The following is a 20921-nucleotide window of genomic DNA, read 5'->3' as shown; positions in this document are numbered from 1 at the left end:
AGCAAGTTGTAGCTCCTAATCACCGGTTTATGGAAAATTAAATGCTGGATAACTGGCATAGCAGCTTTGAATTGAAGGCTGTGAATATTTAGCCTTATGACAGTATTGCCACTCAAACAAGATAGCACAGAACACAGGCTGAAATGGAGAAAGAGAAAACAAGCTCTTCTTGCTCATACAGAGAATATTAAAATTCAAATTGAAGTATTTGCCAAAATAGAGAAGAACATAAGTTGAATACCACTATTCTTTTATAGTGCGATGCTTTCTATCTCCTGATACTCGATATTTTAGCAGGATTTTTTTGGTAATAAAATGAACCAATCATGGTTAAATTGTAAACTATAAATAATGGTGTAGAGTGCTAATGACATGCAAATGTAACTGGTTCATGTTGGAATAACCAGCAAGCCTGCAGTTCAAGGATCATATAACAAAACTAAGATGACAGCCTTGATCCAGCCAGTTCAGTGATATTTATGTTATCAGAATTAGAAGATAGCTTTCCAGTGATGTAAATTATTAGTACATATACATTCTGTCTGGTTAGTGTATACATAATGTAACTGGTCATCTTAGTGGTATTGCTTACATTCTTTTTGCATTAACTCATCACACTCCATTCTCATGGAATTAAAAACAGGAAATAGTTTGCAGTGCAACAGAAGCTCCCAGTGTATTTAACTGTGTGTGAGCACTGTGTTTCAATAGATGTACTCTGTATTGTAAATGTATGACAAAGCATTTATTACTGTGTTATTGCCGTATTACAGAGCAAAGAGTGCTAAATAATCAATCAGTTAATGGTCTGTATGGCAGCTTGAACACAGCACATCCATTGTGCTTATGCTGTTAGAAGGATGAGTTTATGACTGTAGTGTAGTTGCACGTTTAGCCAGGGCTTAATGTCCTAAACTGGAGCTGACACAAATATTTTTGAAATGCAGCTTCAGCAACAGTTTCCAAGTTCTCCAATATTTCAGAAGGAAGAATCAAGGATTATCTCAGAGATTCTCAGAGAAGCTATTTAATTTTGTTGGAACAGGAGAGAGAGGGGGAGTGTATCACAAAATACTTTAGCTTCCTTTCACTGATCGTTATTAATTATATTCTAGCAGTTTTATCAGTTTCAAGTTGGGATACATATATGGCTTGCTAGAAATATACTGGCAGAGGAAAAATAGCTACTTTAAGTTGCAGCTTTGAAAAATGCTTTGAAAACCTGTAGCTACATGTCTCTCAGTGATGCAACTTGCCAGTGAAGGGCTTGCACATTAAACTTATTTTTCACTTGCTTTCATAGCAGGAAGGAGCTGTTTCTGAAAAGAGGAATAAGAAATGTGTGCTAATAAATTGCTTTGTACTATTTGAAGACTTAAAGAGTAACTAGTTATCCTCAGTCTTGGTTGTTCTGTAATTGGGTGCTGTTTTCTTTGCAGATAGTGAAAATACCGATTATGCCAATTTCTATCAAGGTTTGTGGGACTGCACAGGAGATGAAACTGATGAGTTGACATTTAAACGTGGTGACGTTATCTACATTATCAGCAAGGTATGAGACACTACTGGGGCTACATGGTTGTAAAAAGAGAGCCATGGCATAAGGGCACATTCCCACAGTTCTGTGGGGGGAAATTGGCACTCCCTTTCAGATCCTTTGTCTGCAATCAGATAGTCACTGCAATTAATTATTTTGTCAAATGAACTATAATCACAATTAAAACATAGCCATGTAACAGGAATTAACTTTAAAGCATGTTTATTTACGTGTTAGATCTTGGCTACCATTTGTTAACTGACTTAACAGGAGACAATGTACTTTCTGCTTATAGAAGTTAACCTTGTAGAATTTTAAGTTATCTTGTATGTTATGTTTTTTGTTTCCTGTTTTATATTCCTGACTCTGCTGATTCTGACTTTTTTGGGATCTTGCTACAGAATATGGTTTGTTTTTTTGAACTATGCTTTCATCTTCGTATGTATATTGTTATTGTTCTGAGAGCTCAGATTCCAAATTTGTTTGCACTGACAGATCTGGGCTTTTTTTAAACTACATTTCTGTTTGCAAAGCAAATGAGAAATATAATTTCTCTCATCTGAATTGGCACTAAACAGAAGAGGCATGAAGTTTTATTCTATGTTAATGTTGGTTAATTTTCAGATTTTTCCTTGACATCCCCAGCAAAACCAAAATCTCTGTTAAAATATATATCTCATGGTCCATATATATCTCATGTCCATTCTGAACAATTAATCAGAGGAAGTTTGTTTTCCCCACATACTAGAAAAAAAAAAAAAAAAGCTGAGCTTTTAAAATTCTCAATGAAAAAAACTATATAAAATATGTGTCTATGTAATTGCTGTTCAGTATAATTAGTACAAAAAACATTGTAAGTCACTGAAATACACAAGTAGGTGCATGAAAGATAAAGGCATCTATTTGTCCTAGTTTCAAATTAAGTTTTGTCACAATTGCTTTAAATCTTCTGTGATACCTTTAACTACATTTCTGGATAATAAATGTAACAGCTTCTGTTTTAAATAAATTTAAGATTTATGGATAGAAGGATAGTCCTATATAAAAATATAGAAGATGTATTACTAATATTAATTTGACCATCTATGTCTTTTGAGGTATTTCATTGTCACTTAAACTAATAACTGAATTGCATTACTAAAGGCTGAATAAAGCTTGTGTATTGGGCAAACTTTCAAGCAGTTATTCAGCATTGAAGAATTGGACTAATTTAAAATAACCACCGCTTCTCCCTCTCGCTCCCCCCCAAAAAACCCATGAGTGAATGGATTCCACTGTATGAATTTGGCCTCTTTGTGGGTTGTGCTCTTCGGGTACATTATGGCGACTATAAAATCTTAATCTTCAGCTTGTAGGTGAAAAAAATTGTTTGCTACTCCTTCCCCAAAAGAGAGAGAAACTTAATTTAAAAAATGGAGCAAAATAGAAAAACAGTAGCTTAAGCTGTCCTCTGTATATCAACAGTCCTGTTGCCATGCTGTGATTAATCCGTAATCGGTTCTTGAAGCAGGCTTGCTGCTGCTCCAGATATATAGAGCCTCTCTCTGTTGGAATGATTTCTACTCGAAAATACAGCCCAGAAAATTCAGCCCTGTTTCGCTTAAAGATTGTTACAGCTTTTTCAGAAAAATGAGTGTTGGCCACTACTGTCAGCTTGGAATTTAGGGTCCTTGGAGGGGAAAGTGCCAGAGAATTATCTGTCTTAACCCTCCACTTGATTCAGTTTCAAGGTCTAATCATTTATGAGCTCTTTGTCTATTAAGTGAAAATACAACCAAAGGAAAAGTGAGCCTAACCGTCCCGAAGTGGGTCAAGACTTTTTTTCTAAAATATTTCCTAATCCACTACATTAATACTTGGATTTTGTGGCAGTCGGCAGGAATCCTAGGCAATTTTTTTATTTTTTCACACCATCTAGTGGTTGAAAATGAGAGATGCAGGTACTGACAGGGGGGAGATGTGTATGCATCCAAAATGGTGTCATAAATTCAGCTTCAGCTGAACCTAGCTGTGGCTTTATTGCCTTTCTATCATATGTCAGCCAGGAGCATTACTCTTGAAAATCACATTTTGCTGATAAGGAAGTAAGTACGGGTATAGCCATGTTGTAGTAGGAAGGGTGAAGCATTAACAAAATATCGAGCATATTTGTGCAACATGTAATAGTTCTTTGTTTTACAGCGAAATATAAATGGTATAGCCTGCTCTGATGAACGTGATACGATAGATATTCATCTCTCCCAGCAATAGTTATGCCAAAGCAATATATTTTTACCAGCTTTTCTCCTACCTGTATAGAAATTAGGGGGAAAGAAAGCACTATTTGTTTCCAAGAAATGAGATCATTAGTATAACAGAAGTAATTATGAACTAGTTTAGCAAATTTGGGCATTTATAGAATTTAAATAAAGCAAGAGGAGCAGTATGTTACATGTAAGTTTCTAGGTAAATGTCTTTTAGACAAATGAGCAGTTTGGCAGTGTTTACTTCCTAAAATAGCTAAGTATTATGCAAAGACAAATCCCCAGAATTTGCTTTTAAATTAGTATCAAAACTCAGTGTTATTGCAATGAGCATGAGCTCATACTCTGACAACAGAGATACCTATGCTCGACAAGTGTAGTTACTGTAGAAAAGCATGTTTTTCTTGTTTTAAAGGTGTATTCAAAAACTATTTAAGCTATTTTCTGAATATTTATGTCTGTTGTGGCTTTTGTGTGGCAGCAGTCCTGTGGGCTTTTACAAAAAACCCCCAAAGCCTCACAACTTCTTTCTAGGTTTTTCTATCAAGTTTCCCTCAAAAGTTGAGTCTGCTCAAAAATCTGAGCAGAATTAACAGAACTGTCACAATAGTACTTGTTAACTTTATTTAAAAACATAGTTAACGTTTCAGATTAATTGATAAATATATCTTTACAGATATACTCATGCTATTACTAATATTTTAATCTATAATATTATTGAATATTCAAGTGGATTTTATCACTTATGCTGTGAATGATGTGAACTTTCAGAAAGTTATATACCCTTATTCCATTTTGTAATGAAAAAATATAGCTGTATTGATAAAGAGACTTGTTAATAACATTTCTTAGTTAATATGAACTATTAGAAATGCAATACTTTGTAGTCCTGTTTTCTAAAAGGACGATTGTTCTTAACTCCTGCCCATTTATGGGCTTGCCTTTGCTTTCAAGCCCATGTGACAAATGGGAAAACAGACCATAGTATAGCAATCATTTTTATAAATCTTCCATAGCTCTACTCAAGAAATCAATTTCCAGAAACAATGATAACTATGGATAGAGGTAGTTATATTTTTTTCCTAAGTTTTGTATGCACAATTTATGCAAGTGCAACACTTGCATTACTTGTTCATTTGCTTTAGGTATGTGTTTTGTGTTATGAAGTTCCATAACATGTTATGAAGTTCCAGTTTCATCAGCCAAATGCAAGTAATAGTGAAAATTTACCTCAATCTGTTAGTGGGAACCTGCTTAGTAGACTTACTGACATTTCTTCACATTGAACTAATTTAATATACTTCTTATTTATATTTGTATTAAAATAGCAAATACTTCAAAATCAGAAATTATATCTTAAACTGGAATTCTCCTTGTTATTATTTCATTGCACACCAGTGCTCCTCAATCTGGTATTTGTGATTCATGGAAACCTCATCTATGACAACCTTTTGCTCCAGAATTTCTCATGAAAGTAGTGTGTTAACTTGGTGCTTAGATTACCCTATATTCAGTGGTTGTAGGTTTCATGTGTGGCAGATTTTTGTTCTTTCAATACAATAAATGTTAAAATGCTCACATCTCAACCTATAGTTTTTGCCTAGTAAAAAACCAAAGAATCTCCACAGCTCAGGTTACTGCTTATGAAATAAAAGTACAACTTAACCATGCAGCTATTTCAGAATCATTGTGAACATTTTGTTCACCATCTGTATAATCTTAATGAAATATATTTATTCAGTATTTTGTCTAAAAGATATGAAAGACACACTAAAATCCTGAGTACTTTATTTTTCCAGGTTGTTTTCTGGCTGATCATACTGAGATCCATAATTTCTATTCCATGGCCATCCTGCCTATGGCTCCTCTAGCAAATAGGGAGTACAACTAGGAGCAGATTTGCAGAGTGAAACACTTAGTGCTTGAGCCCTGGTGTTCACATCATGCTTTTTCAAAGAGGTCTAAATGTTTTTGAGGATTGAGTGTCCAAAGAGGTCTAGTCTGGTTTTATGGAATGAGAACACATTAATGGTTGGAGTATGTTAAAGTACATCTTCCGTTTTAGCTTCGTCTGAAATAAATGTAGGCTGTGTGCTCTGAGGCTGTGCAAAGGGAGCCAATGGGGGGAAGGTGGGAGCTTTGGGAGATTCACTTCAGTGGGATGCTTCTGATCAAAACTAAAATGCAATACTCAGTTGTACATTACCCCTTTCCTGGCTTGTTTGGTTTTGCTCTTTATGGGTGGGGATAGGAGAACAATAAGTATATGTCTAAAGACATACAGTGTCCAATAATGAAAGCCTTTAAACAGAAGTTTGGTTAGAACTAATGCCAAGTGACTCTAACTTTGTTGTTTAGCATACTGATAATATGATAATATGTAAACCTTTACCTATCAGATTAGAAGAAAAGTTGGCCACGTGTCATCTAATGGAAAATAAAGTGGCCTTCCTATTGTTCCAGGGTGTTTTCTGGAGGCAGTTTTGGTTCAGAACTCAGTCTGCTTACTGTGATTTATATTGGAAATCTTTAATTGCTGTATATTTCTCTCATGTCATTGTGGAAATAAAACCTAATAACGCAACCATACAATAAATTTAGTGCTTATATTTTTAAAGATGACCATTTTATTGCTGTCTTAAAACAACTCTACTACCTGCGAAGAAGTCTCATTCAGTTATTTAAGACATTTGTCATTCTCTGCTTTTCGAGAAAATGCTGTTCCGTGCCAAAACTGCTCCCTGGTTGATACTGTATCATTCAACAATTATATCAAAGGAAGTTTTAAAACTTTTTCGTTAGTATGAATCTCCTGGATGAATTGGAGATGTTCCAAAATATTATCTTGCTAAAATTGCACCCTAGAATGTTCTTTGCAAGAAATGTATCCCTGCTTCTGACATATATTTAGCTTGATAGTAGAGGTTACTTATTTTAACCCCAAACAAGGCTATAGATACATTTTGCTTTTTAGTTTTAAAGTTTGCAGGTATTCAGCCCATGAGTTAGTATTGCTCACAGTGCCACTAGAAGAAGGAAGGAGAAAAATCTTGAATTCACATACTTTGGTTGTGTTTTTTTTTTAAATACAACTCCATTTTTTTCTTCAAGGCATTGAAACACAATGATATTTTTCAGCAACTCTTTTTTAAAACCAAACAAATAAAAAAACCCACCCCACAAACACGAAAAAACAAACCATATGTATTTAACAATGGAGACTAATTGCACAAGAACTAGACGTTCTCAACTTTTGCTGAAGTCAGTAGAAGTTTATATGGTGCAAAGCATCTGGAGAATCTCATTTAGGCAGAGGAACTGTTCTAAAGGTAGCAACTGCTTTGGAAATCCTCAAATATAAAAATTTTCTCTTTTTGTATGTCAAAATATCAAAATTCTCTTCTGTAGAGGACTAAAATCTTGGATTTAAACAATATCCGTAGAAAACAGGTAGTGTATTGCTAACTATTGCATTTTCCCCAAGTATAAAAGGTTTTATGATCAGTGTCTTATGAAGTCATGGGTACCTAGACATCAGTGCAGTGAAATGGGTGGGATGGGGACAGGGAGAAGCATTTGCTCACAGTGTGTTCCACTGAGAGCATTTAAGGAGCCTGATGGGACTTTTACCCCCCACTATCTAGCATGCTGTACAGAGTGTTTTGCCAGCATGTTAAATGTTAAATTTAACCTGTTCCTTCCTGCCCTGTGAAATTACTTCACTTTGGTTAATAAATTTCTGCTGGGGAAAAAAAATATCCACTCTACAACAGTGGAAATGCAGAAATTGTTTAGAAAGCATTTGGTCATTTGTTAAGGTTGTTTTTTCATATTATTTGGTATAATATATTTCATTGCCCTGGTGCTTGTCTTCCGAGGGGGGGAGTTGTGGTGGCCCCCTCCTCCCCCTGGCCCTGCTAACATTGCCTGGTATGGCACATGTGCTCCCTGTCACATGGCAGAGCGTGGCTGCACACTTGTGCATTCTCCTCATTGCAGGGCAGCTGGATCTGGCCCTGCCCCCCTCTCCCTATCCCTCTATTTGCCTTGGAGCAATTCATTTTGCAGTTATTGAATTTCTTTGGAGAGTTATTTTCATACAGCGAGCATCACAGCACCTCTGGATCTTGATAGCGTTTCTACATAAGGAGAAAGAAGCTTTGTGTTAGTAATTACCTAACATTGTCAGGAGCTGACTGCAGGCCTCTTTCTAGTGATAACAGAATAACCACATAATGTAGCTTTATAGCACATGATTAATAGAAAATAATTACACATCCTACAAAGGGATGCAATATTTCTTATAAATTGACTACAATGGTTTCCTGTAGATTAAAGGACTCTTCATTATTTTATCAGTCCTTCTGAAGTATAGTTGCTTGCCTATGTTAGCAGTGATATTAAGAGCTGAATGCAGTGAGGGATACCAGATGGTAAACCCAGTGGTACCTGAGATCTGAAGCTGCTGCTTGCAAAAGCAGAGTGTTTCCCAACTTTTTTTATTCTTATAAAACCCCTAACTGTATTCAGTGTATCCTTCTGTATATTATTATCCTTATTTTCCACAAATGTGGACTGCAGACTTTTATTCTATACATCTTAAGCAGGAGTGATAGACATATGGACCTCACAACAGCAGTGTATTAATGAAATTATATTGCTGCAGAGGAGTTTATAATTGATAACATTGATAGAAACAATATATCAATTTGGATTTTATGTGTGCCTTCAAGAAAGGACTAGGGGGGCTGCTTATCTGCCTCGCTAGTTAAGCACTCTTTCCATGTTATTGAGGATAGGAAGGAGGGGTTACGAGTTTTAAAGAGAAATGTCTGTATTTTAATCAGTTTAAAAGGGAGTGCTATCTAATTATTCTAAAACCAGATATTAAGGTTTTATGTTCTTGGTAGCTAGGCATCTGCATTATATTTTTGTTCAGACTTCTATAGACTGCAGATAGTTTAATTGGGATTCATCTTGCTCTTGAGACCCATGCAAAGAATAGTAATGTAAAGACTTCTGTGTTGCAATATTGTCTGTATGGTATAATGGTTTCAGTGAATCCTTAAATTAGTTTACTAGTCTGTTACATCAACATTCATTTCATCTTCTCACTTAGCTTCGTGCCAGAGCAGTAAGTGGTGTATTAGTAAGTAGTAAAACCCAGAAAGTTTTCAAAACAGCAGCATGCTTTTAATTTTAATTTGAGCTATCTGAATTGTTTCTTTAAAAACAATTGTTTCTAAGTCCATGTAGTGTTGCTAAGTGGAACATTTTCAATGGATAATGTAATCCACAGGCTTTTTCTGTGCCATTTGTCATATGCAGTTTAATGACTGCTTAACTGAGCCACTTCCCTCATTTCATGTATTGTTTGTTTTTTTGGCTGATGTCTAGCAAAACTTGCTTAATCACTCTTGTCAGTCACTGTGCGAATTCCGTGTAGCAGCTTAAAATCTTTGTTGCTTTCTCTTGGAGAGATTTATTGCTGAGATTCCAGTAGTATATGTGAGTGCTGCTCCTTTCAGCAATTTCCCACTTCAGTCTTGAAATCTAGTTTGTATATTTAAACAGTGTATTGTGAGATAAAGTATAGATTTTTAAACAGGCTGATCTGGAAGATTATAACCTCAGTGTCAGGGTATTGTTCCGCCTTTAAGGATTTGGGGTGTAATGTGAAGCCTCATGGGAAAGGTTATTAACTTCTGTGGAGAGCAGTGTGTACTGAAGATCAGGTTCAGATACCTCTAGACTTTCAAGACCAAACCCATCCCCAACAGTCTGCTTTGCAGTGGAAGGGGGAAGAAGGTGGAATTATTTTTGCAGCTTTCTTGTTTGCATGTTCACATAATAAATGAAGGTTTTCCTGCTGTTTTTTAAGTGGATTTCCTTTAAATCACACTTACTGCAGTATTTCATGCATAGTAGGATAGAATCTTTTACATTACCAAATCATTGTTAAGCGAAGGAAGAAGATGTTTAATTGAAGACTAATGTTCACCCTTCCACAATCAGAAAATACAAAACTGTGCGCTTGCATGCAAGCATTAAAAAAAAAAAAAAAAAAAAAAAAAAGAAGGCCAAGAAAATAGTGCCCATGAAAGCGGGCCATCATAGTTAAGCACAGAGAGAGCTAAGTACACTAAGCACCTCATAGGACCCCAGAGAACTCTTGACCAGGCTAAATATGCCAGCAGAAAATCATTATAGCTCAGGCTCTAATGAAACGCCATTAACCCTTAAGCTCCACTTGGCTATTTATAGCCAAAAAACTTTACCTGCAGTTCAAAACAGTAGCTTCATCTCAGTAGGATCAGTAATTCAAAATTCTAGAGCCTTTTCCTCTTCTCATCAGAAGAGCAGTGTAGCAGGAAGCAGATGCTGCTTATCAGAGATATCTGTGTATTTTGCATTTTGCATATTTGTTCCAAAATAATTTCTATCTTGCTAATAATTCAGTTTTGAGTATGATCTCTGTTTTAATAATGCTTCATTTGTAACTCAATAAATGTGTATGTGCAATTCCATCTGTTACAATTTATTGAACCACTGTTAGGATTGATCTTAAAATATCTCATAGGAAAAAAGTAAATTATATGGCACAATATACAATAATTACATATCAGTATTACATTATTTTATTTTTACAATAATTATATACCACAATACCACAATACTCTTACTTAGTACTGCTTTTGGAAGATATTATTTCTTTAAATGATTATAATTCATTTTGTTTCATATTTATCTCACTAAGCCTAAACATATTTGAAACACGAGTACATTAGTCATCTGTCAGGAATATGAGATCTGCTGTAGAATTTTCTGCAAGCCTAAAGCAATAGTAGACTTTGTCCATAGAAAGATATTATGTATTAGGTATATAGTGTTCCCTTCACATTTGAGTGAAGTTGTTTTTAAAATAAGTTGATGGTAAGTTTCTTAGAGTTTTGTTTGTGATATTAAAATAATCACTGTTGATTGTTATGTGTCAATGTTGTGCTATTAGATTTTAGTTACAAAGACAAGGTTTTTGTATTTTTTGATGAACAGAGGATAAGGAGCTCGGCTATTTTTAGTAGGTGTTACAGAAGCGTGGCCATAATTAAGACATTTTCTTGAGTATGCCTGGCCTTTTTAAAATTTACCTTCTGCCTTTGCATAACTGCATGTGAATGCCTATAACAAAAAGATAAAATGTTTTAATTTTCAGTTGAAATTATTATAACTGTATATAAGAGAAAACATCCATAAGGAGTTGCATACAAAACTCTATTGCATTTATATCAGACTAAAGGTTAATACTGCGTATTGTTTTCAATTAGGAGTACAATAGATTTGGCTGGTGGGTAGGAGAAATGAAGGGAACCATTGGCTTGGTGCCTAAAGCCTACATAATGGAGATGTATGATATTTGAGAGGCCTGGGTAAGTACATTTTAATCCAATCTTCTGTAATGGCTTATATGTTCCCTTGTTCTCTGTTTCATAAGTATGTCTTTCCTGGAACCTTTGTAGGAGTCCTGTTAACATAAAGATTATGGCAAAATATATTGAAGGTTCAATTAAAGTACTTTTTTTTTTTTTCTGGGGTTCTATATGAAATATTAAACCACAGAGTACAAAAGATTATATATTTAATAACTATGTTCCTTTTTCCATATTTTTTAAAAAATAAAATTGATGTTGTTTCTATTTAGTTTTGTTACTTTAGTAATATGTATATATCTTCTGCCTGTGCAGAAAACTGTGGAAGGGGATGGATATTTGAACAGGGTTTGATATGCATGTTTGAGGTTTTTTGGTTAATGATGAACTTTCAACTTCCCTCTCACTAATCAGGAGAAATCTGCACTTGAAATGAAGAGTGGTGTGCAGCTGCAGTTTACAGACCCAGCCTCTGGAAGAAGATTCTGCTGTACATGTTTTGCGGTTTTAGCGAATGTAGTCAGTTCGTTGCCTCGTGTATATTAAACATTATAAACTGTAATTGATCATAACTTTATGGAAATGTTCTTTTAAGCCACTTTTTATAGAATTGTAATGCTAGGAAATTAATAGATGGTAATTAACATATGGGGCACAAGCAGACATATAGTGCCTGTTGCTCTTTTTTTAACATGTTAGCAGCACTCTGTATAGCTGTAGGTTTGTGTTCTCTCAGGGAATTTTCCTATCTTTTCCTGTTCTGCAGATTCAGAAAAATTAAGCAGAGCTTTGAGGGTAAACTATTAGTCAATTAATGCATGCATTAACCTTTAAATGCTCACTGTACAGCTTGTGCAGTTTCATCAGAAAGTGGGAGAGGGAAAATGATGTATAATATTTCAAGTCTTGGAAACAGGGTATTCTGTTTCCAGATGTTTTTAAGTTATGCTTTAGCCAATGATTTATTTTTCTTATATATTTAGTATTGTATTGTTAATTACTATTTTGTTGACACACAATGAAGATTTGATTCTTTTGCCGGTGTAATAAATGGGCATATGGGGTAATACTGGTCCTGGTACCATTTTGACTTGGACATGGTAATTCTATGGAAATTTGTGAAAATATATTAAACCCTACAATTTTTGCTAAGTCAACACGAGCTAAATTGCAGGTAAAAATATTTTTGTCCGTGGTAGTGTGAAATATTTTATCTGTACCTTACAGATACTTTTGCAGGGTCAAATCTGGATACCTTGCTGGTATATGGAATTCTGATATAGGTTATGCAACAGAGATCTTCATCTTCACCCTGTGTGGATTAGCATCAGCTACCTGCATTCTTGTCTCATAGCCAGGACTTTGTGGCTAATCAAAAACATTGATTGAAACATAAAAAAGTACACTAAAATACTACCACTTGAGGACAAGTGGTCGGGCAAGTCAGAGTTAATACTTTACATACTCTTCTTTTGGAGATGTACTTTACCATTAGCATGCAAGATCAACTTTTTGGGTCCTCCCAGACAGTTGATTTGTGAGACCCTTAATCTGCCAACGAGGCAGGTCAGGCCAGCCTGTGAGTTGCTGAGCCTGTGCAGGTCCCTGTGTAGTTGCTTGTGCTGTTTGTGCTTCAGGCAGACCCCGCGAACACGTGGGTTAAAAGGAAACGTTAGTCTGAACTCGGAATTTGGATCCTTTCAGTAAACTAAGCTGTTGTGCTCTGTGTTAGCTAATGTATGGTACTTGCCGGTACACTGAATTCTAATAGGCGTCAAACGGGACCGAGTTTTGTTGTAATTTTTTAAAGAGATAGTCATTGGAATTGATTCTGCGTGTTATCTATCATTAAAATGATAGATTATAGTCTTCAGATCTTTTACTACTTTAATTTGTCAAGTGTACTGGTGGATTGTGTACAGAATGTAAAGCGTTAATAGCGGGGCTGGAAACGCTCCTTCTCCCTTGTTAACATGGCAGCGCCATAAATCTGCCCACCGAAATGGCTTTTTATTAATTACAGAATTCCGAATCCCACCAGCAGCACCATGTACTTTTTAGGGAATAAACCCTCCCCCACCTCCTGAGCCGCGGTGCGTTCGCTCGGCGCTCGCTGCGGGCGCGGCGCGGGGCGCGGCGCGGGGGCGGCCCCGGCCCGTGCGCTGCGCGGCCGCGGCGCTGGGTGGCAGCAGATTTTCGTGGGACGGGCGGAGGCGGATCCCGGTGCCGTCGCTGTCCCCTTCCCCCTCCGTGCCGTCCCGCGCCGTTTCTGCTGTTTTTCCAGGAGAGGGAGTCCTTACCCAAGCGATGAGGGGCAGAGCTGCCCGGCGCGGCCTCTCCTGGGTAGTGACAGCCAGAGACATCGAGTGGCTTTTGTCTGTAGTTCTCTTTTAGGGCTTCCCCCTTTTTAATACTTACTGCTAGGGGAGAGTAAATAAACTGCCTTAAATTCAAAACGTGAAAGATGTCCTGAAATTCACTGGTAATGTCTCAGAAAAAAAAACAGCGATGGACCACGGATGAATGATTTACTTTAAATCTGTGTGAATACCATAACCTTTTTTTGGATAAGGAAGTCTCAGTTAATACAACTTAACTCAGGTAGAAGATGACAATGGCTTAATTTTCTTTGTTCACTTAGACTGTGCTTGTCTTTCTGTGAATGGTGAGAGAGCAGATTTTTAAAAGGTGATTGTAGCTCTCACATTGTACAGCGTTTTACTTGATTATTTGCTGTGTTCTGGATTTGTATGGTACTGTCATTAGATCTTATAATAATGTTCTACTCTGCAAATTTTTAAGGTTCAAATAAAGTTTAATTGTTTGCAAACTGTTATGATGCTAATAATTCAACAGCCTGCTGTGTTACTAATGAAATTACTTTGTTATGATTAATTTGGAAAATAGTGTGTTGATTGTAGTAATTAAGCACAACAAGGTGAAGTAAATGATTCTAATGCCATCTGGCCTCCAGACTGAATGAAGAAATGAAATGGGGCTGTCATTTGAATTTATTCAGAGAAGTAAGGGTAATACAAATGCTTTTTATAGCAGAGGCACCCGGATATAATCATGCCACTCTGTAGTATCTTTTCATGTGCTTCTGTATACGGTTAACTGGTTCACATATTTTTGCAGCATCTTGTTAGGATATACCTCTTTGTGCATACTGCCACTAATTACATATACTGATGGCAGTGCATGTACTGGTTCTTCTACCAGAAAGATGTGTGGATAAGATTAGAGAAGTGATATGGCTCAACTTACCTTTTGCTCCCCTAGTAAGGATAAAAACTTTCTGTGACTGGAATTAAGCTGAAAGTGAATGCTATTAAGACCCCATTCTAAATTCAAAGCTAAATGCATAAACTTCTTTCCCTTTTTTTGACTCTGCAGACTGAGTATGACACAGTATTAGAAGGAACTAGAAGCTGATCCAAAGACTGTTGAAACGGAGAAGCTATTGAATTCGCTTGCTTTTGCATCAGGATCTCAAACAGTAACTCAAGAACAGGCAATACAATTTCAAAAGGCTTTTTTTGCTGAATACTCTTTGTCCTCTTTCTGAAAGAGATGCAATTATTTGCATAAGGTGAACCAAACAAAAGAACAGCCCTTATTTTTCTAAGCCACATGATAGAAATCCATTTTTCTATCTCAGGTAAAGCAAAATGAAGTTGTGGGTGTAAATTAGAATCCTGGCTGAATAAAGTTCAGTGGGAAGCTGTAAAATATTAATATGTGGTGAAAGTACCCAGGTAGATGACAGTGGTGTGCTCTTCAGTTGCATGAGCCATTTGAAGTTTCTCTCATCTCTCACTCAAAGTTGATGAAAAATGTGTTAGTACGTAATTGTGGGAATAAGCTTATGCATGGAAATCTCATAAACAACTTTACACTTTACATAGCATGAAGTACGGATAAACTCTGTAAGACCTTCACCTACCAGGGTTTCTTTGAAGCTGATATTTCTCAGACAGGAGTCTGCTTAATTCAATCTTTATTTAGGAAATCTGACACTAAGCTCAGCAAGGAGTGCTCTGCCAAATCTGCATCTCTGTCTTAGAGTTCATTTCTTGCCTAACATCCATTGTTTTACTGTGAAGGACTAGTGCCAATCAGTTTCACATTATGAACTTAAAATTGTGGATTAAAGCTGGGTGTAAGCACAGGATTTGGTATTTCTGGGATGCAATTGTGACTTGACTCATCTTTCCATCCTACAGGAAGAAGTAAAAGGGGCTTAGATGATGGCAGGATGTGCAAGTGAAAGGGATGCAGCTTTTCTTATCCAACTGTATCGTGCTAAGGAATATATATGTTTATTTTCCCTTTAATTGTAAAGCAGATCAGGCAGTGATAACCAATGAATTGTTATATCATAGCCTTTTAGAGATATGTTTAGAAGTGATTTTCTAATGGGATCTAGACAATTCTGTTTCTATTGTCTGGAATTGTCATTAGTCCCAACTATCACACAGAGAAATTCATAGTTCAGTTGCTGGGTTCAAAGCAAAGTAGAGGAAAAACCTCTGCACCTGAAAGCTATGATAACATAAGTCAAATTTTAAACTGAAATTGTCAGCTTCTTCCCAGCTTTTTGGGAGGACAGGTCTTTTAATTAACAAGAAAAGCTTAAAAATCCAAGGTGTCATCTTGGAGAATAAAGTACAGTAATGCAGGCAGTCTGAGGAGAAGAGCTGCTGGTAGATGAAGAGGCAGATAGTTTCAAATGCCACTAAAACCCAATCTATCTCTATTAATTTTCTGCTCTAGCAAAGTGATATGTTGGAGCTTTTATCCTAAAGTATCCTCACTGTCTCACAACCCATAGAGCAAACTTCCTTTCACCCTATATTGTAAAGCAAGTGCTACTCCATAAAGAGATTTGTTGGCTAATGAGCATTTTACAGTGACACTTTAAAGTTTATGCTGTGAGATGAAAAAAAACCACATTCAGTTACAGTGGGAGGATTTATGTTGGCAGAAGAGAATTACCAGTTTGGCCACTTCCAATCTGCCGTAATTGCTTCCATACTTGTAAATAGTGCTGTGGGATTTTTAATGGCCACAGCAATAAGGACTTTAGTTTTACACCTCATGCTACAAGACGAGTATGTAGCACCCTAGAACTGACCCCTGTGTAGAACTGCCTGGGATAAAGGAATAAAGTACTGCACAAGATCATTGTCCATCTTTGAAAAGCCAGCAGCATGGATGTGTGCTTTGGCAGCCTCCCACCCAAGAGCTGACATGGCCCAATGCTGCTTTTTAATAGTCAAATCTAATAGGGTCAGCATGAGAAGAGCAGAGTGCAGACAGTCTGACAGGCATGGGCAACTCAGTTTGTTCATTGGTGGTCTTCAGCCTCTCAGACTTATTTCAGTGTGGAAGAGAAAAGATGAAATCTGTAAACAGTCACCTGGAAAGCATCTTCCTTTTCTGTTGCTCTCTTCTGAGAGGACTGCCATTCTTTCTTTATATTTAAATTAAAAGCAGGCAGGCATGTGTGTGTAGGAAGGAGTGGGTTTTATTATATCGTCACTTACAATCTTGTTTCGATGCTGGTTTCTCCTTTGTGGTGTTTACATTGACATGCTCATAATGGCCACACTACCTTTTCCACAGAAAAAAGGTATTTCTAGCTTTTAAAAAAAACCCCCAACTATTTACAGTTCTTGAAAGGCTCTATTCTATTAGCTCCTCTTTTGTTATTTCCCACCATTTTAGTGCATTGTGTCAGCAGTATCTTATCAAAATCTGTGTCTTTCGTGACAGTAATTTTTGCTTGCGTGTAAAATACTCCAGACTAATGTTTTGAAACTTCTTTTCTTATTTTCAAGCTGATTTTGGACTTAGTTTTAGGGTATTAAACCTCAATGAAAGGGGAAGGAGTGAATAATCTGTACATCTAGGATTCTGTTACTTGACTAAAAAATAGGCAATCCGCATTAGCAATTGTGAGAACTGCCTTGGAAGATCTCTAAAGTAACTGGCTTCTTTTCCATTCATTTGTTTCTGATTCTGAGACTCACACAGTATCCCTAACAACTTCCAGACTGAGACTACCTATTCAGCTACTTGCTGTCCTGTGATAGCCACCCAAAGTCACTTGTAGGTCATTATTGACTTATGACCAGAATTCCCTCCCTCTAATGTATTCGGTACTGTTTTAAAGGCAGAACAAACATCTTGTCTCCTGAGCTTTGTAAATTTTCAGGTGAGTGAAAGTTCAAAATGCAGAGGCATCATCCAGAATAATCTCTCTCACTAAGCCATGTTTATAGTTTGTATTTCTCTGAATACTCTGTCTTGACTTTGCTCCTGCATTCATTTACTTAAAAAAATAGTGAAAAGGAGAACATGTACCATGAGATGTCTTCATAAAACATCCGATTTTGACAGAATTGGGTCAAATTTGTGTTTCAGGTGCTGATTATGTGAATGCTAATTGAGAGTGGGAACCTGAATCCATACAGTGATGTTTTCTGTCAGGCTTTGGCAAGCAGAGGAGAACAAAGAGCTACATGTCTGGCCCTTAGCTGAAAACTGAGCCTAACTGATCTATGTCTGATATTATCTTAGGCCCTTTAGCTGCACTGTTGCTTCTGAGCATCTCTAATAAATTCAGTGAGCTAGAAATTTATGCAGGTGTTTGTCCATCAGGTGTGGATCAGGGTTTTGAATTATAGCCTGATCTGACAGAATGGCATACAAAACCATGATGTGATACGTTCCCATTTGTGGGTCCACAGACTAGCTGATGATTCCAAGAAGCACACATGGACCACAAAGGGATTTCATCATGCCCGTTTCATTAAATGGTAATGATAATGTATTTCAATGCAATTCTATTTTGCACATTCTGGCTTATGTAAAGGAGGCCTTCATGCAAAATACCCTTGCTTAGGTGTCATAACATCTGAAACATGGGGAATATGTGTTAGAGTAATTCAGTCTAAAACTGACCAGGGTGACTCACAGGGATCACAGAACAGAGTACGGAGCAGCTACTGAGGGCACATATATTTCATTTGGTAAACAGTGTTTGATTATGAATTAATTGTAATAATGCAGACAATTATTTCAATAACTTTGTCTAGTTAACAGAAACAATAGACATACTGTTTGTTAAATATATTAACTGAAATTGCAGTAGCTATTCAGACTACATTCATCATAATACTTGGTAGTGTATGTCCTTCCCTTGTCTGTGGGCTTGTGAGTATCCTGCTCATCCTGAGTGTTGTCATTTTTGCTGGTATTACAGAAAAAAAAATTGAAATGTAGGCAGTTGTCAATGACACAAACATCTTCTGTCTTTTCCACTGTCTGCTTCTTGAAAACAGTCAGTTCTGCATGTATAGTCTGAAACAAGGGAATTTAGCCATGTGACTCCCCCCTTAACTCAGCAAAAGTTATGTAGGTAATTCTTAATTTGAGGGCACAGTATTAACTCCTCATTGACAAGAGTAAGTGTTAGTCACATAGTTCCCTTGGCTTCATTGCAACTGCTCCAGCAACTTCTTACTCATGAGATACAGGATTTAGAATCAAGTTGTTAATATAGTGGAAAATTAATTTTTGTAGTTTGAAGTATAGTGCTAACCATCAGTTAACCACCCTGATATAGGGTGCCAATTTATCTATGAAGTGGTTCTTGATGTTCAAAATCACTCTGTACCCAGCACTTTAACAAGTAGAGGGAATATTAGGAACACAAAACGAATGGCTTTGGTGATTTTGATCTCCAGAGAAGATCTCCTTGGCATAAGATAGTTCTCATAACCAGATGGAAGTATTTTACATCCTACTCATTCTGAACTCCCAGTTCACACCCTGATGATCTGTACACTCTGTGCTGAGGTCTGATTGATTATACCAGGATTAATTGGGTTTTACTCTTCTGAAAATGTTGCAGGTATGCCAGATGTGAGAAAAGTTGTATTTGACCCTGTCTGTTTCATTGTCTGCTCCATTTCTCTACCAAATCGGAATTGTATAGGGGCAGGTACAAGTACTGTCTTCAGGAATCTTTATTATAGACAGCTGTCAATGGCAGATTAATGCTTTGGCTGTGCCTCTCCTTTCAGCCAAGGAATAAGTCTATAATAGTGAGGATATATCTTGTTATATGAGTATACTGACACAGAATTATAACATCTGTATATGGGCCACTGACAGTCCCTATGTCTCCTAGTATATTCTATTTTCTCTAGGCCAAATTTATTGCTCTCATAATTAAGTCCTATCCTGAGAACTTAATGGAGTTGCGGGTTCTGAAAGTAGCAGGAAATACAGCTCCTTGCCAGGAGCTTGCACAGTGTCTGCTCTGGTCTGCCCAGGGTGTAATTCCACCCGTTCTGAGTGAAGGGTGGGTGACAGAGGACATGGCTTTAGAAGAAACTCCAAATTGGTAATTTTTATCATTTGCTCCATCTCATGGTAGGAATGCCTGAGTGGCCTTTTGTTCTCAGTAAGTCTTACAACCCTAGTTGCTAAATGGGATCACGTTAATCATGGATGACACCAAGAAATAACAGGTTTACATTGCTTCCAGGTAGAGGCAGATCAGACACAAGGTGAAGCTTTCCAGTGGTGAGGGCAGTGAAGCATTGGGGTTGGTTGCCTGGGGAGTTTCTGTGATTTCCATTTCTGGAGGATTTGGAGAACCTGCAGGGAATGAACTCACCTGCTAGGAATGACTGAACCATGGTGATTCCTGCCTTGGGGTTGGGGCATGTACTAAATCACCTCCTAAGGTCTGTTCCAGGCCAGTTTTTTGCAATTCTGTAAGTCAGCGGTGAGCTGACCTGTTCTGAAATGGCAGAATAAATACAAGCCCAGTCATATTCTTTGCCTGGTACACTGAAAATGCTGCTGTCTGTGTGGGTTTATGTGTCCCTTATCCTCCTACAACTTCACAATCTCCAAGCAGGAACCAAGTTTACTATTTCTTACCCAGCAAGATTATTAGTGCATTACCTCAGTAATTAATTTGGTTCACAATTAGTATATTTTTTAAAAATAAAGGATTCTTTAAAATATCATATACCTCAAAGTGGCTGTGGCAGATCCTAACCAATTTTGAGTATATTACAGTGTTACATTGATTCTAATTGAAATGGAAAGCATTTAATTCGGGGCTTTTTTAAAAGCAAAATAGCTACAATTTCAGATTGTAGCCATTCATTCACCATAGGTAGTTAATTTTCATTAACCAGTTGGGTGTCTTAGGAAATAGAGAAAGAGATAAAAATAGCCTTCAATTTTGTCTGTTGTCTCTTTTGAGAACAGAAAGGGATTTTTCCAGAGTTCACTCAGGTAAATAGAAACATTCTCATCCTTATAATAGGCTCTGGATCAGGTCCATATGTAAGGATAGTGGATAGTTGTGTCATCCCCCCTCCCTTTTTTTTTTTTTCCCCATAGTCTTGAATTGAATGTATGACATATATTTAATCCTGGCAGTATTCTTTATCTCTATGAGAAGTCCTTTTAATTCTCTGTAAGAAAGTGTTCTGTGATGTGGCTACCTGATTTTATTGAAACTCACATGTCAGGAAAAAAAATTATTGCTTTCCCTGTCAAAACTGACAGTAATTACAAGGCCAAATATATTGCTGTGATTGACTTGTAAAACCAAATCTGTAATATTTCAAGTTTGTGAGTTGGCTTGTGCAGCTCTCAGGAAATATAACCCAGTATTTTCTT

At 36.8% G+C, this 20921-nt stretch overlaps 1 protein-coding gene across 1 annotated transcript in view; it reads left to right on the top strand.

Annotated features, from left to right (window-relative positions):
• SKAP2 (src kinase associated phosphoprotein 2) overlaps positions 1-14041 on the top strand; it is a 119494-nt gene extending 105453 nt beyond the window's left edge. The window contains exons 11-13 of the mRNA XM_053969685.1: positions 1440-1552; positions 11106-11207; positions 11622-14041. Coding sequence (XP_053825660.1) covers positions 1440-1552; positions 11106-11198 — 206 coding nt within the window. The 3' untranslated portion in view covers positions 11199-11207; positions 11622-14041. The remainder of the gene's footprint in view (positions 1-1439; positions 1553-11105; positions 11208-11621) is intronic.
• Positions 14042-20921: the final 6880 nt, after the last annotated feature.

Source organism: Vidua macroura, chromosome 1 (assembly GCF_024509145.1).
Source record: "Vidua macroura isolate BioBank_ID:100142 chromosome 1, ASM2450914v1, whole genome shotgun sequence".
Taxonomy (NCBI): Eukaryota; Metazoa; Chordata; class Aves; order Passeriformes; family Viduidae; genus Vidua; species Vidua macroura.
Note: the sequence above shows the minus strand (reverse complement) of the source record. Positions and strands in the feature narration are given on the sequence as shown.